Source organism: Nyctibius grandis, chromosome 2 (genome assembly GCF_013368605.1).
Source record: "Nyctibius grandis isolate bNycGra1 chromosome 2, bNycGra1.pri, whole genome shotgun sequence".
NCBI lineage: Eukaryota > Metazoa > Chordata > Aves > Nyctibiiformes > Nyctibiidae > Nyctibius > Nyctibius grandis.
Window position 1 is genome coordinate 123233322 of NC_090659.1, and position 15306 is coordinate 123248627.

At 49.8% G+C, this 15306-nt stretch overlaps 1 protein-coding gene across 1 annotated transcript in view; it reads left to right on the forward strand.

Moving 5' to 3' along the window:
• Window positions 1-15306, forward strand: part of GAB2 (GRB2 associated binding protein 2) — a 107012-nt gene that overhangs the window by 76124 nt on the left and 15582 nt on the right. The window contains exons 3-4 of the mRNA XM_068420912.1: window positions 10615-10855; window positions 14372-14958. Coding sequence (XP_068277013.1) covers window positions 10615-10855; window positions 14372-14958 — 828 coding nt within the window. The remainder of the gene's footprint in view (window positions 1-10614; window positions 10856-14371; window positions 14959-15306) is intronic.

Consider the following 15306-nt stretch of genomic DNA (forward strand, 5'->3'; position numbering starts at 1 on the left):
ACCAGTAGCTTTCCAGTCATGGCATTGCAAAGCTCAGTTCATTTTCAAATGGGTTTGGGGAGTGTTTTCAATGGGATGAAACCATGCAATCAGCTGGTGGGCACTGGCCAGAGGAAGCTGCAGGTCCTTCCTATCCTAGATCCTCATGGGAGACAGTGCCCATCATGGTGAGCTTGTGAGCAGAGCAGATGAGATGAAGGAAGGAGCAGCATCACCTGTTTTAATGGAGGGAAGCCAGCAGCAAACATCTTCTTCCTGGTCTGTGCTTGTACAACCTTAAGATATGGGAGTCTGGCCCATGATCAGGAGCTATGTTCCCTTGGGCCATTTGCAAATAGCCAGGTATGAGCTTAACAGATGAGAACTGATTTAGCATGAATGAAACCAGTTGTCATATGGTTCTCCCCTGGGGCCACTTAGAAAGTATGTGTGAGGAGGAGGACCAAGAAAGCCTCCTCAGGCTTCACATCTACATGAGCCTTGTGTCTACTCACCCCTTTTCCATCAGCATGCTTTGAGGTCCTCCTGGACATGCAGGTTCATTCTGTCCTTATGTTTGTTATCAGAGCTGATAACTGGTTGGGTAGAAGATAACTGGCACAAGTCCGCCAGGCATGGTGGGCTCAAGCCATCTTCATGTCTCTCCCCTCAATCCCTCCTGTGAAATTCCTCGTTGGCCATGCCCAGCCATGAATATTTTCATCCAACATTATTCCAGTTCGTTTCCGGTTGCTGTGGAGACCAATTTAAATGAAAATCTAGCATTTCGAAAGAGAATATGATTTTAAGTCATTTGTGATGCAAGGTCCCATGCTAATAGCATTAGCATATTATTTGATTATGGCGATGTGTAGGGAATAAATTCCAAGTCCTTTTTACCATCACTGCATCTTAAATGAAGAGGAAGAGAAAAACATCCAGGTTTTAGCTGGTACTGAAGACCTTTACTGCGAATGAACTCATGATTTCTGAATGCATAAAGCTTTCGGGGTCACAGGCATTTTTAACCTCACGGCAGTGAGAATAGGTCCCTGGAAGGGACCTTTTCTTTCTCTGCTTCCACTGAGCACTGTTAATAGACTGCCTAATGGGCAGGACTCAGGTTTTTAATGATGAATAGAGAGATCCAGGATGGCTTTTTGAGCTGTTTGAGCTTTTGCTGGAGCGCTGGTGTGGTAAAGCCCAGCTAGAGAGCAGCTGTGGAAGGCACAATCCTCCTTTCGCTTGCAGAGATTTTTCTTCTTGCATTTTACCCTCAACATCTCAGGAATGTTGTTCAGGACTTCTTTAGTGTTCAGGACTTCTTTAGATGATTCTAGTATGTGGACAGGATATGCCCACACCCCAAAATGAAAAAAAAAATTGCATAGAAAACCTTTGCAGAGAGGATTGTTTTGAGAGTAAAGGCTGCAGAGATGGAAAAGGGAGAGCTGAACTTCCAGCAAGAAAAGAAACCAAGCCAAACTATTTTCTTTTTTTGAGTCTCCATCCCTAAGGGCACGTTTTCTGGGGATGAACTGACCCTTGCTCGCATTGACCCCTGAGCCGCTTTACTTGCTGGTTCAGGGACACGGGTATTGCAGCTGTGAGGGTTAATGACTTCTTTTGTCTCCTCTTCCAGCTTTTTCAGTCGATGCAGCCAATACTGCCCCATCTGAGCATGCTGGGCTCACCTGAAGCTGTGCGAGAAATTTGGGGCTGTACTGCAACCCCCGCCCCCTTCTTCCCCCCTACCCCCTGCACAGCACCCACCTCCCTTTCCTTTTAACCCATTGGCTAAAATACCACCCGGGGAGCAAAAATAACATTAATCCCAGATAGAGCTGAGAAAAACTGGGCCAAACTCCTGCAGTTTGGTCCCACGCATGGGTGCAAATGCACCCATGAAGAAGGGGGCTCTGAGAGGAGTAATTTGGGGATCCCCTTTCTTTCCTCATTGCTGCCTTGCTGAGCAATGGCAAAGCAGACCCTTAACAGCGCTGCTGTTTTATTGACTCCCCAACAAACCAGGAGTTATAATGTTTCTCCCCCAACGTAAGGAGAGATCGAAATAAATTACTTCTGTGAAGAGCCAGGAATGGCAGTTCTTCTATAATACAAAGTGCAAATATTTGGGCCTCTCGTGCGCTCCCTTGAATAGAAATGGCACTAAATCATGCCTAAGTAAAACGAGTTCACATTTCCTCCTAGCGAAAGTTTTCCTTTGCTCTCCTGGAGCATTAAAGACCTATGCTCCCATCACCATAAAAAGGGCTATAAAATTTAAGGCGGGCTGTTAGGCAGCCGGAGGAAGCCCCAGCTGGGATTAGGCTGAGATTCACCCTTTCTCCTTCTCCATCCCTGCTAAGCGAAGCGTGCACCCGTGTTTGCTTCATCACGGAAAGGTGCCCGCATCCTGCTCTCAGTGAACAATAAGGAGGGTGAGAATAAATTTGTTCAGGATCTAAAAGCAAGTTTTTCCTGGGCTAGGGGATGCAAAGTCAATGGTGCACCAGCTCTGGGCTTTCACCCTGCCCATTGGTGGCATGTTGAACCAGAGCACTGGACAAGACTGCGTTTGTGTGATGTCCAAGGGAAAGCTCGTTTAGGAAGCTCCAAAATCACTAATCATCATCATCATGAATCACAGAATCACAGAGTCACAGAATGGTTGGGGTTGGAAGGGACCTCTGGAGGTCATCTAGTCCAACCCCCTGCCAAAGCAGGGTCACCCAGAGCACGTTGCACACGGTCGTGTCAAGGCAGGTTTTGAATATCTCCAGAGCAGGAGACTCCCCAACCTCCCTGGGCAGCCTGTGCAAGTGCTCTGGCACCCTCAAAGGAAAGAAGTTTTTCCTCATATTCAGATGGAACTTCCCATGTTTCAGTTTGTGCCCGTTGCCCCTTGTCCTGTCTCTGGGCACCACTGAAAAGAGTCTGGCTCCACCCTCTTGATATCCGCACCTAAGGTATTTAGCATTGATAAGCATTGATAAGATCCCCCCTCAGTCTTCTCTTCTCCAGACTAAACAGACCCAGCTCTCTCAGCCTCTCCTCATAAGAGAGATGCTCCAGTCCTCTGATCATCTCTGTAGCCCTTGGCTGGACTCTCTCCAGTCGTTCCTGGTCTTTCTTGAACTGGGGGGCCCAGAACTGCACACAGTGCTCCAGGTGTGGCCTCACTAGGCCAGTGTAGAGGGGGAGGAGAACCTCCCTTGACCTCCTGGCCACGCTCTTCCTAATGCACCCCAGGACACCATTGGCCTTCTTGGCCACAAAGGCACGTTGTTGGCTCATGGTGAGCTTCTTGTCCACCAGAACACCCAGGTCCTTCTCTGCAGAGCTGCTTTCCAGCAGGTCAGACCCCAGCCTGTACTGGTGCATGGGGTTATTCCTCCCAAGATGCAGGACTCTACACTTACCTTTGTTGAGCTTCATTAAGTTCCTCTCCGCCCAGCTCTCCAGCCTGTCCAGGTCTCACTGAATGGCAGCACGGCCTTCTGGTGTATCAAATAACAGCCGATGCGATCCTCCAAAACAGGATGCCAGAGCTTCATTTCATACAGTGAGAAAACTGGTTTGATGCTGGGCCGTCATGAGGCTGCCTCTGGAGGGGGAAAAAAAACCCTTTTCTCATATAAATGTGTCATCTCTTGATAGCTCTTAGCTTTCAACAGCTTCAGCCCTATCCTGCAGCACTGTACTCCACAGACCACTCGTACCTCCAGCCATATTTGCTAAGGATGCCCCTGGCATCTGTGGGAATCACCTGTGCTACCATAGACAGCAAGCTGATAATTCTGAACACCCCCAGTGTCTTGTCTTTGCCACCTTATCCCTACCCTGAAAAAGGCGAAAATACCACTCCTTGAGACCACGTTGTGTTTTAGACATTACAACTCACCATCTTTGCCCTTTCCCTCTGTTCCAGCCTTTTTTTTCTTTCTTTTTCTTTTTCTTTTTCTTTTTCTTTTTCTTTTTCTTTTTCTTTTTCTTTTTCTTTTTCTTTTTCTTTTTCTTTTTCTTTTTCTTTTTCTTTTTCTTTTTCTTTTTCTTTTTCTTTTTCTTTTTTTCTTTTTCTTTTCCTTTTTCTGTTTTTTTCCCATTTAATCCCTCATCAAATTGGTTTTGAATGTCAGAGATGATGATTCATGAAGCAGAGGGTCGGAGACGAGTTTGGTTCTGCAGAACAAATGAAGCCTGTCCCAGCCCATGCTGCTGCCCTGGGATTGTCCTTAGTCCCTGGCTGCAGGTCGTTGTCCTGCTCCAGGACTCCCAGACAAGGGTGGCCCAGGTGGGATGCTCAAGGTCATGCGTAAGCCAGGGCTGAGAGCATCCACATTCATCTGCTTTTATCTCCAGCACTGAAGCCCTTATAACAAAAAAATAAATAGGTGCACACCAGGCAGCCTTGTCTGGCTAAATGTTAGACCTCCAAATATTGACATGAAAGGCTGAGCTCCACCATCGAGCGGCAAATTTGCTCTTTAAAGGGTAGCCATCCTGTGCAGGGCGTGCTGATATGATACAGAGCTGGGTCACTGCCACCAAGTGGTGTTTCCCAGGGCAGGGATGGGATTTTGGGCACAGCTTCATCTCACAGAAGCAAATCTGTGTTCTTCAGGGAGAAGCATCACATCCTTTCTATTGCAGTCTCTCTCCCTTCTGCCCCTTCGTCCTTCAAAAAATTGATTGCTGTTAAAATAACTGAGATATATAATGCTTTGAGGTCAGGATGATCTGACTTGGCTCCTTTCCCTCTCTTCTTGCTCACTCACTCTCCAGAGCTGTGATTTTTTTCCCCTGGTTCCCATGCTCCTCTGAGGCAAACACTCCTGCGTTACCATTATTTTTTAGTTGTGTCATACAAATGCAAGCTGAGCACTGACGCTAATGGGCAGAAATGATGCTGTTTATTACCACTCATCTTTGTCTCACTGTCTCGCCCATCAACTCTTTCTCAGGTAATTCTCCCCATCCCTTGTTGGATGCTTAAATAATTGGGGGATTTCACTGTTGTCCACAGAGGAAACCTAAGGGGACCAGCTTAGGCTAAGTACCATTTACATGGCTGAAATTGGGTAAGATAAACCATGCCCTTAGCCCTCTGTGCAGCAGGTCCCTGTCTGTAAAGCAGTGATGCTCCTCCTTTCACTTGGCCAGTCTGTCCTGACCGGTTCCTCAAAGCAAATGGAAATAAGCAGCAAAAACTGGGAAGGAGAAGCTCAAAAGCCCAATGTCACATTTGTCCCCACCCTTCAGCTCCTCTGCAGCGGAGGATGCAGCTGTGCCCCATCCTCACTCTTGGGGACTTCCACTCCCCCTGCTTGGCACCCAAAATTTGGGCAACGCCGAATATTAGGGTACCTGTGTCCTAGCGTGCAGCTCCCCACCCTGATGGAAACCAGAGAGGGGAAATTATCCCAATAGGACGCCTTTTCCCACTAACCTGCCGGAGGAAACCTTTAGTGGGCGACCTGCCAAGGTGTCCTCAGACTGACAACAGCTTTTCCAAATGCCATCCAACTCAGAGGCGACAGGGAAAGCTCAGTAAATAAGCCTTCCTGGGGTGCCATGCTCATCCTCGTGGCATCCCAGGGCCTTCTGGCAGCGCGGTGGCATGGTGACTCATCCATCGGACATGTTTGTTCTCTCCCTGCCAGGAGAAGCACACAGAGGGCTTGTTTTGGTAGGGTGGTTTGTCTTTTTTTTCATTATATTTTGTATTTGTGCTCAAGGAGTGAGCTGGCAGCGCAAGTGGAGGTGCAGGCAGATTCCCATGGGAGAAGGTTCCTCCTTTCTTTGCTAATAAATGATGGAGCTGCTCCAAAGACGATAGTGCATGAGCATGCTATGCCCTGTGACCTCCTAGGGATTATTTCTAGTAGATTTCTGCTATTCTCTCCTGAAAATAACCTCACCAGCCATAAATATTAACTGGCATGAAGTCAGCAGTGTGCTCTGAGGAGCTTTGTGGCCTTATTTGCCAGGGCAGATCTGAGGATCCCTTATCTGCGAGGCCCCTTGGACCAGTTTGCCCTTGCCAGTGCAGTGTGGGCATTACGGGGAATTTTGTACCGCTCAGGGATGCCAAGCAAACCTGGCACCTTTGCTGCAACCATTGACAGGGAACATAGGAATTTAGCTACGCCCAAAAATCCGCCACCTTCCTAGGGCATCATTTCAAGTCCATGGGATAGAGGGAGTTGTAGTCCCAGTCTCTGCCTTCAGGTGGGGAAAGATGTCACGGCTCTGGTGAAAAAGGCCTTTCTGAGCGACAATTTCTGAAGGAGGCTGAGTAATTATTTTGCTCAGATAAGCCCAGGAACATTGTGTGAAGTTATGTGCACACAGCAATAGTCGAGCGCTCTGAGCAAGGGAATTCAGAGCTGTCAGCAAGGAGGGAAATACCACTTTGGGGGACTGAAAACATTCATAAAATATTCCTGGCTCCCAGCCTAGTCCATCCCATTGCTGGCTGTCCTCGCAGATGCCTATTTTTGCTTTGGGGATGGAGTCACAAGGAGTTTTTTTCCCCTTTTGCTGCAACACATGGTCAAAAAGACACATCTTAACCTGGACTAGTAAGTGCCGAGCCTTTGGCCAACCGAAGCTCACCTAGCACCATGGGGTTTTGCAGGGCTCTGCTGGCTCATCCCCATCGAGCCTCTGGCTCACTTTCTCACAGGGACCAGAGCAACAGCTGTAGCACAAGCCCAGCGAGATGTATGCATGCAAGCCGTGCTGCTGACATCAAATTTTAAGTTGTGGGCGTCCAACCAGACATGACCGTGAGAGTCCAATTCCCCAAACTCGGAGGAGAACCGGCCAGGAAACGTGGGGTTAAGATGACACTTCCCACATGGCCCTGCTACATAACCTTAACTCTACACCCCTGGGAATGGCAATAGGAACTGGAACAGGATCTTATCCCTCCTTGGCTGTATTTGATACATTCCCTCAACGTAAACTCAAGATCTCGATATAAAGCCAAGAGATTTGGAGGCTACGTCTACACTGTTAAATAAAGGAGGGCCACGGGTTTATCCATGGCCTGGAGACGAATGGCCATGAGGGATGGAGAAGTATCATTCTTTTTGGTTCATGACCGGATTGAGTTGAGCATCTTTGGTCATGATGCAGGTGGGGACAATGCCTGGAGGCGTCTGGATAGGACCCCCAGGAGGTTTTCACTAAGTGCCCCACACGGACATGGGAAAGGAGCCTCGGTCCTCATCACTTGGGAGCCAGGTGCTGTGACATCACAGAATCACAGAATCAATCAGGTTGGAAGAGACCTCTGGGATCATCGAGTCCAACCATTGCCCTGACACCACCATGGCAACTAGACCATGGCACTAAGTGCCATGTCCAGTCTTTTCTTAAACACATCCAGAGATGGTGACTCCACCACCTCCCTGGGCAGCCCCTTCCAATGTCTAATGACCCTTTCTGAGAAGAAATGCTTCCTAATATCTAACCTGAACCTCCCCTGGCAAAGCTTGGGGCTATGTCCTCTTGTCCTATCGCTAGTTGCCTGGGAGAAGAGGCCGACTCCCACTCTGCTACAACCTCCCTTCAGGTAGTTGTAGACTGCAATAAGGTCACCTATGAGCCTCCTCTTCTCCAGGGTAAACAACCCCAGCTACCCTACATGGCAAGTTGAAATGGCTTTGGGACCTCTGACTCGTAATTCACCTTGTATGCCTTACCCTCATGGCAACCTCTCTCCATTTCAGGCCAATATGAGAGCACAAACGTCTTGACTTTTCCCTTTAGCACTTACTAGTCATCAAATACTATTTTTCTGCCTCGATTTCCTTTCTTGTGTCCTTTTCTGCCCCCCCAGCAGGACCTGTTGTCAGTGTGTGATCTGAGTGCATGAGTTGCCCTTTTTATCTAGTGAAAAAAAAAAAAACACAAACAAAAAAAATACAGAGCAATCTTGGCAGTCCCCTTCTACAGACGCAGGATTTATCTTCCCAGCCCTTGCAATACCCTCCCAGGCCCACAAAGCAATCCATCTCTCACCTGCTATTACAGAGTTCATCTTGCAGACCTAATGGAGTACGTGAGTCCTGAATTCGCTCCCGCTAATGCTCTCGGTGGCTGGGTCGCTGCGGGAAGTGAGCTGGGAATTCATTTTGAAAATCGATACGGACATCGATGGAGCGGCTTCCCCCAGGGAAGCAACATGCTTTTTACCAGGCGTTGCCGCCTGCTCCCCTTCGTCCCCCGTTTTCTTTCATGCGGTCAGAGTAATCACAGAGTAATTCATCCTGCTTTCACTGAGCATGTCTTTTGCGCTGCGCTCTCCAGTTTCCTCAAATCAGATTGACTTTTTGGAAAAGGTTAGGGTCTTCTGTCAGTGTGGGATTCACTGGGCTCCTCAATGTTGTGATTTGGATCTGCTCTGCCCCGGGGTGATGTTGGGGACCATCTCCTCTGTGAAGCCCCATTTCTCCCCTTAGGCTGTGTTGGCACAAATAAATCAGTGTAATTTCTAGCTCCCAGCTGTGTTTTGGCTTGCCATGGCTTTTCCATGCAATGGCAAGTGCAGAGCCTGCAGGGATAGTGTTGGAGTACTGCTCAGGGTAGAGGGACTCCAACCCAGCGCAGCTCACAGTTGTCCCCAGAGGCAACCTTCATCCTGGGATGGGGATGCAACACCAACCTACCATCCTCGCACCATCCTTGGAAGAGTCTTGGCCAAAGCCCAATGTCATGGGCAATTCCTGGCCATGGTTCAGGAAGGAGCAAGACTGGAGGGCTGTTTCTGAGAGGCACTTTGGGTGCAGCCCCCACCTCTTTTTGATAGCAACATGGGTATGGGCTCTACCACGCAGGCTGACCTCAAAGAACTTGATCTGGGACTAAGATCTCGCAGAGCTCTCAAGACTCCTTTTCCAATGGTGATCAGTCTGCACTGCTACAGGATAAATATTTAATAAGAATGAGGGTCAAGGCACTGTTTTGTCCAAGGACACCAAGACGGCCATTTGCTCCCGTGAAAAGCACCAAGGGGTCTTTCATGCCCATGCAAAGAAGACAGGAATCAGAGTTTTAAGCTCTCATCCTCCACCATTAATGTCAATGTTAAATATTGATCCTTTCTGTGTTTAGCACAAACCAAACAACAGAGTCGAGCCACGCTCTTTGACTTTTATTAATGTACTTTTTCTGCATCAGGTGAAGTTTGCAGTAATGCCAGGAAAAAAAATGTAGTGGCGGTGAACGAGCAGCAGACAGATCGATTTTGTATCTTGACACAATTCAGAAGGCGGTGAAAAATCACCCCATGTGGAGCATCTCCTTGTCCAAGCCATGACAGCCGTTTTACAGAGAACGTGCTTCTCTGCAGCGTAAGAGAGTCAGGCCCAAAATTTCTGGTAGGATCTGGGATTTGAGGGAAGGAATGGAAAAAAGGTTGGAAATCTGTAAAATCCCCCTTGCCCCTGTGTTGGAGCAGGTTCCCTTGGGGGTGTCTGAAGTCGGATTTGAGGAGCAGATGGACATCGTGTTGGGGGAAACCTGGGAGCAATCGTTAAATCAGTGGTGGCCAAAAAGTGGGTGGATTTACCCAGGGAAAGTCCTCCTTTTTGTTATGGTTTGGGTTTTTTATGCATTTTGCATCAACACCAAATAAATGTAAATCACAGCTATTATAGAGGGTGACTCCAGTGAACCACGATGACTGATTTTCACACTCCAGGAGTGCATGCGTGGCAGGGAGATCATGCATGGTTTTCTGCATGGTCTTCTGCAGCCAGAGATGGATCAGCTTTCCTAAAATATTCTGCAGCTTGTGGGTTTTCTGGGGTTTTAAGTTTGGTTTTTTTTTTAATAGGGGTTTACAGCTTGGCTGTAAAAATTCTTTCCTGGTTCAAATTCCTGGAGCACATTTGTCAGAGAGCTGGAGTAACTGGGTTGTTCTTGATCTCTGGGATATTCGCGGTTGAAACTAATTTAACATTTTAAAGGTTATTTCTCCTTGAGCAATGGAGGGGGCAGGGGAAAGGGAGTCACACCTTGGGTCTGCATCCCATTTTACTAGCAGAAAACACCAGGAACAGAATTAATAGAGAACTGGGGAAAGTGGGAATATTTTTCATCTCTGCTGTCATTATGTGCATCCACATTTCCACTCCAGTTTACCCCATTGTAAAGGGATGGCAGCGATGACCATACACAGAGGGATGGGGGATGACATAAATCACATCTCTAAAGCCACCTACAAAAGGTCTCTAAGAAAAGACAGAAGCAGAAACTCCAGTGTGAAAGCTCTTCTCTTCCTTTTCCTTTTAACCAGGTTTTAGTAACCCACTGAGCTCCCCGTGAATTGGGCTGGCATCCCCCAGACAGCCCTGCAAGCTGCTAAGCCTGTGATAAAATATGATAAAATTATAAAATACGATAAAATTATAAAATATGGTAAAATATTTCTTTCCCTACATGGTATCTATAGTTGCATGCACTCCAAGCAGAGGAGCCTGCTGCTGAGTGCATCAGTCAGAGCCATAAGCAAACCCCATCAACCTCCATAAATGCCAGAGCATTTAAGTAGGGAAAATCCCAGGAACACAGGCTGTGGGGTCGCTGTGTTCAGCTGCTCACCAGTGTTTTTTCCCCGCACAGACACCCTGAGGAGCATCGCCTCCATGAACCACGCACCACGGTCCTCCCCGGCAGAGCTCAGCAGTGCCAGCCACCACCTACTGCGAGAGCGCAAGTCCTCGGCACCATCCCACTCTAGCCAGCCCACCCTGTTCACCTTTGACTCACCCGCCGGCCACCTCCAGAGCACCCTGTCCGCCAGTGCCCCCCAGGACTACCTTTTCCTCCACCAGTGTATGAGCAGAAAGTCAGAAAACGCAAGGTATTGTAGCCAACCTGGGAGCAAACCTTAGGGACAGCTGAGGGAGGGGTGGGAGTGAGTGACTCAACCCACCTCCATCCTTGGAGATCTGCAAAACCCAGCAGGTGAAAGCCCTGAGCAATGGTCTCATCTCATCGCAGTTGGGAGGAGGAGGTTGGAGCAGTGACCTCCCAAGTTCCTGGCTTTCTGGGTTGTATTAAAAACTGGCTGAATGGCCAGACCCAGAGGGTGGTGATCAGTGTCACAAAGTCTAGTTGGAAGCCAGTCACTAGCGGTGTACCCCAGGGGTCAATACTGGGTTCAGTCCTGTTTAACATCTTCATTAGTGATCTGGATGATGGGGCAGTGTACCCTCAGCCAGTTTGCAGATGACACCAAGCTGGGAGGAGTGGCTGATACACCAGAGGGTCGTGCTGGTACACCAGAGGGACCTCAACAGGCTGGAGAAATGGGCCAGCAGGAATCTCATGAGGTTCATCAAGAAGTGTAAAGTCCTGCACCGGGGCAGGAACAACCCCAGGCACCTATATACGCTGGGGGCCACCCAGCTGGAAAGCATCTTGGCAGATTTGGGGGTCCTGGTGGACACCAAGTTGAACACAAGACAGCAATGGGTCCTTTCAGCCAAGAAGGTAAATTGTATCCTGAGCTACATTAGACAAAATATTGCCAGCAGGTCAAGGGAGGGATCCTTCCCCTCTACACTGCCCTGGTGAGGACACACCTGGAGTGCTGGGTCCAGTGCTGGGCTCCCCAGTATAAAAGAGACATGGACATACTGGAGAGAGTCCAGCAAAGGGCCATGAAGATGCTGAGAGGACTGGAGCATCTCTCCTAAGAGGAAAAGCTAAGAGATCTGAGACTGTTCAGCCTAGAGAAGAGAAGGCTCAAGGGGGATCTCATCAATGTATATAAATACCTGCAGGGAGGGTGCAAAGAAGATGGAGCCAGGCTCTTGTCAGTGGTGCCCAGTGCCAGGACCAGAGGCAACGGGCACTAACTGAAAAACAGGAAGGCACTTCTGAACATCAGGAAACACTTTTTCAATGTGACCAAGCACTAGCACAGGTTGTCCAGAGAGGTTGTGGAGTCTCCATTCTTGGAGTCCTGGGCAGCTGGCTGTGGGGTGTTGGACCTGATGAGCTCCAGACATCCCTTCCAACCTCAACCACTCTGTGATCCTGCAGACAGGGACCTAAGTCCTTCCTTTAACCAGAAAAAACACAACCAGAGGGATGGGCAGGGCTTGCACTGCTCTGCTGTTTATCCGTGCTGTAGCCCAGAGCTCGCTGGACTTCACAGCAGCCTGTGGTGCACGGTGTGGTATTTCTGAGCGAGCGGCAGCTCTCCACCTCCAGACCCAGCCGGTTGCCTTAAATAGTGAGGAGTTTTTTTGGCGTGAAGAGTTTTGGCTTCTGAGAGAGACAAGGAGGGAGGGAGAGAGGGAGGGAGGGAGGGAGGGAGGCAGTTGGAGCCCAGCTGGCATGAGGTGAGAGCAGAGCCTGGGCTGCAGCCTCCACTGGGCTTTCCTGCTGCAGCTGCCTTTCCCTACTCGAAAAACAACAACAGAAAAAGGCTCAGAAAAATTAACTTCAGATGGAGTTAATGGAACAGTGTTTAAAAAAAGGCCCTCTGACGCTCCAGCTGTGAGGATACCTAAAAGCCACCTTCTGAGAGCCCAGCCATGGCTGGGACACTGAGGAGGAGGAGGGAGCAAGTTCTGATGCTTTAGTGGGCACAGACAAACTGGCCAGCGGCAGCTTCTGCAACTGGGCCAGAAAGAATCGCCTCGATCAATTCCCAGTGCACAGGGCCAGGCTGCAGGACTGCTGGGAATCCCTGCCCTTTCAGCTCCGGAGCTCTTACTTTACTCATCCATAAAATGAGGGTAATAGTAGCTAATTGGTGGGTGATGCTGAATAATTAACCCATGAGATGCTTCAAGTCCTTGGCCAAAAGGACCCTGCCAGAGCCCAAACATCTCCCAGGCAGACCGATCTCCAAAGAGATTCATTTCTCCTATCGCAGCATCACTTCTTTTTTCCCCAAATAAGCCCTATTTCTGAGCGCCATCTTGTGCTGGCTCCATGAAACAAGAGTCCCTGCAGAGCACCAGCCCTGCCAGAGCAGGGTAAACCAGCATCTCCCAGATTTTCCCATACAGCTGGCACTTCCGCAGTGATTTGCCACAACTGGAAACAGCCCCCGTAACCATCTCAGTTTTTCCCAGTGCGGTGATCAATACAGGACAGGACTCTCCTCCGCGGGGAGAGGGTTAAACAGGGCTGGCTGAGTCCTTTCTGGCTATGAGCACATGGGCCCCAAAAGCCTGATCTATGCATGGTTTTACCTCTGCGAGCAAAAAGACCCAGCTCAAGGCTACCTGTCACCTTCTCCTGGTGTGTATGGATTAGCTCTTCATGGCAGGGTAACCCTTTTTTGGAGCTTTGCTGTGTTTTCTTCTTCCAGGCTGCTTCAGCCAGCTCAGGGGAAGGCATCATCATCACCCATGCCCAGCTCTGCTGCACCTCACCCTTGTGTCCCAGCACTTCCACAGTCTTGGGGGATGGGGGTTGAGGCGAGGGGAGAGAAAAGTCCAAGTGGCCAATTCAAGCATTCCTTGACTTGAGAAAATGTCGTCGCTGGGGTTAGGGGTGCAGAAAGCCAATCCCATGGGGCTCATCATCTTTTGCAACATTAGAGCATTGAAAGAGGAAGTAGCAAGAGGGATAAAACAGGAGCTGAAACCCCTCGGAGGGAAATGGCAGAGGAGCGATGGCTAACGAGCAGTTGTTAGAAGACCGAGGTCTCCCCAGTGCTCACCCTCTGTCCTTGCTAGTGTCCCTGGGCATGACCAAGTACAAATCAAGGAGTCATTAGCAAGACATGGACCTAATGACCACGCTGCCCCACTGAACCCAGGGCACTCAATAGCTTTTATAAATATGAATTGAACCCTGAGGTTCGCTCCTCCTGCCCTGTGGATCAGGGCTGCAAATCCAAAAACCCAGCTAGGGAGTGTCCTCACCTCCCCAGGGCTTGCCCTGCAAGAGGGAAGGTTGGCAGCATGGCTGGAGGCTTTGAAATAATCCCCATCAGGAATTTTTCCTCTCAAACACATTTGCAAGGCAGAGGTGAGAGTAAGTTCCCTCCTGCACTGCAGATGGGCAGCTGACGCGTGATGGCGATGCTGATGGGGTAGTGCTTTGCAGCCATGTCTTGGGTTGCTGTCAGCTGATGAGAAAATTGCTCTTTTGGAGCAATTTATGTCTGAACAAAAGGCTCACTCCTGCCCATAGCCATGGAGCTCAGCGCTCCCATCTGTGACGGGGTCATTTTGAAGGTGTTTTCAGGATAAAATGGATTGTGGGAACATTTGGAGGGGTCTGAGATGTTCCCATTGCCCTGGCGTTGGGCACATGGGTCGGGAAGGTGACAAATGGAGGGAGCAGAGCTCGGTGCACCCCAGGACTGGCTTTCCCCATATCTCAGCATCCTTCTCCCCTTCCTTCACAGGAGCGCCAGCTTCTCCCAAGCCACAAGGTCCGCCTTCTTCATGCGGAGTGACACGGCGGTCCAGAAGCTCTCACAGGGCAATGGGCACTGCATGAACGGGGTTGGCGGGCAGCTCCACGGCTTTTACAGCCTGCCGAAACCCAGCCGGCATAACTCAGAGTTCAGGGACAGTGCGTACGACCTCCCGCGCACCTTTGGTTCCTACACCCACCCCAAGTCGAGCCTCACCAGTTCCGAAACAGATAACGAGGAGGTCTACACCTACAAGACTCCCAACAACACCCTGTGCAAGGAGTTTGGGGAGCTCTCCACAGACTCTTATGACATCCCTGCCACCCCGCTCTCCGTCTACCAGATCCCCAGGACATTTACACTGGACAAGAACCACAATGCTCTGGCTGTGGCCGCCAGCGACTCGCCCGCCGCGCCACCCCCACGGCCTCCAAAACCCGGGCAGATGGAGCCGCGGTGGGGTAGCCCACCTCAGCAGCCCCACCCCGGTGAAACCTTAGGGCTGGCCCCCATGGCAGCCACCATTCCCCGGAGAAACACTCTGCCGGCAGTGGAGAACAGCAGGCTGCACCGAGGTAAACTTGGCGGTGGGGAGCTGGGGGTGGTTTTGTCCTATCTAGTAGCCTTGGATTGGTCAGTACCACTGGGCTGTGGTAGGGCTGGGGTGGCTGTTGGCATCAACCAGGGGGTTGAACGCAAAGAAACTCTCCCTGGTCAGGATCTGGCCCTTTTTTTTGTATGCAACAGGCAAGGAGAAGCATCCCCAGGGCTCTGCCCACTGGATCTGCTCAGCTGGCTCCTGGCTTTGTTGTGCCTCAAACCAAAACCCCAAACCTGCTTGCCCATGCAGCCCTTCACCAGATTTTGATGGTTTCGGCCATTTTTTAGCTTGCTTTTATTTTAATTTGTAACCAGATTTGTCA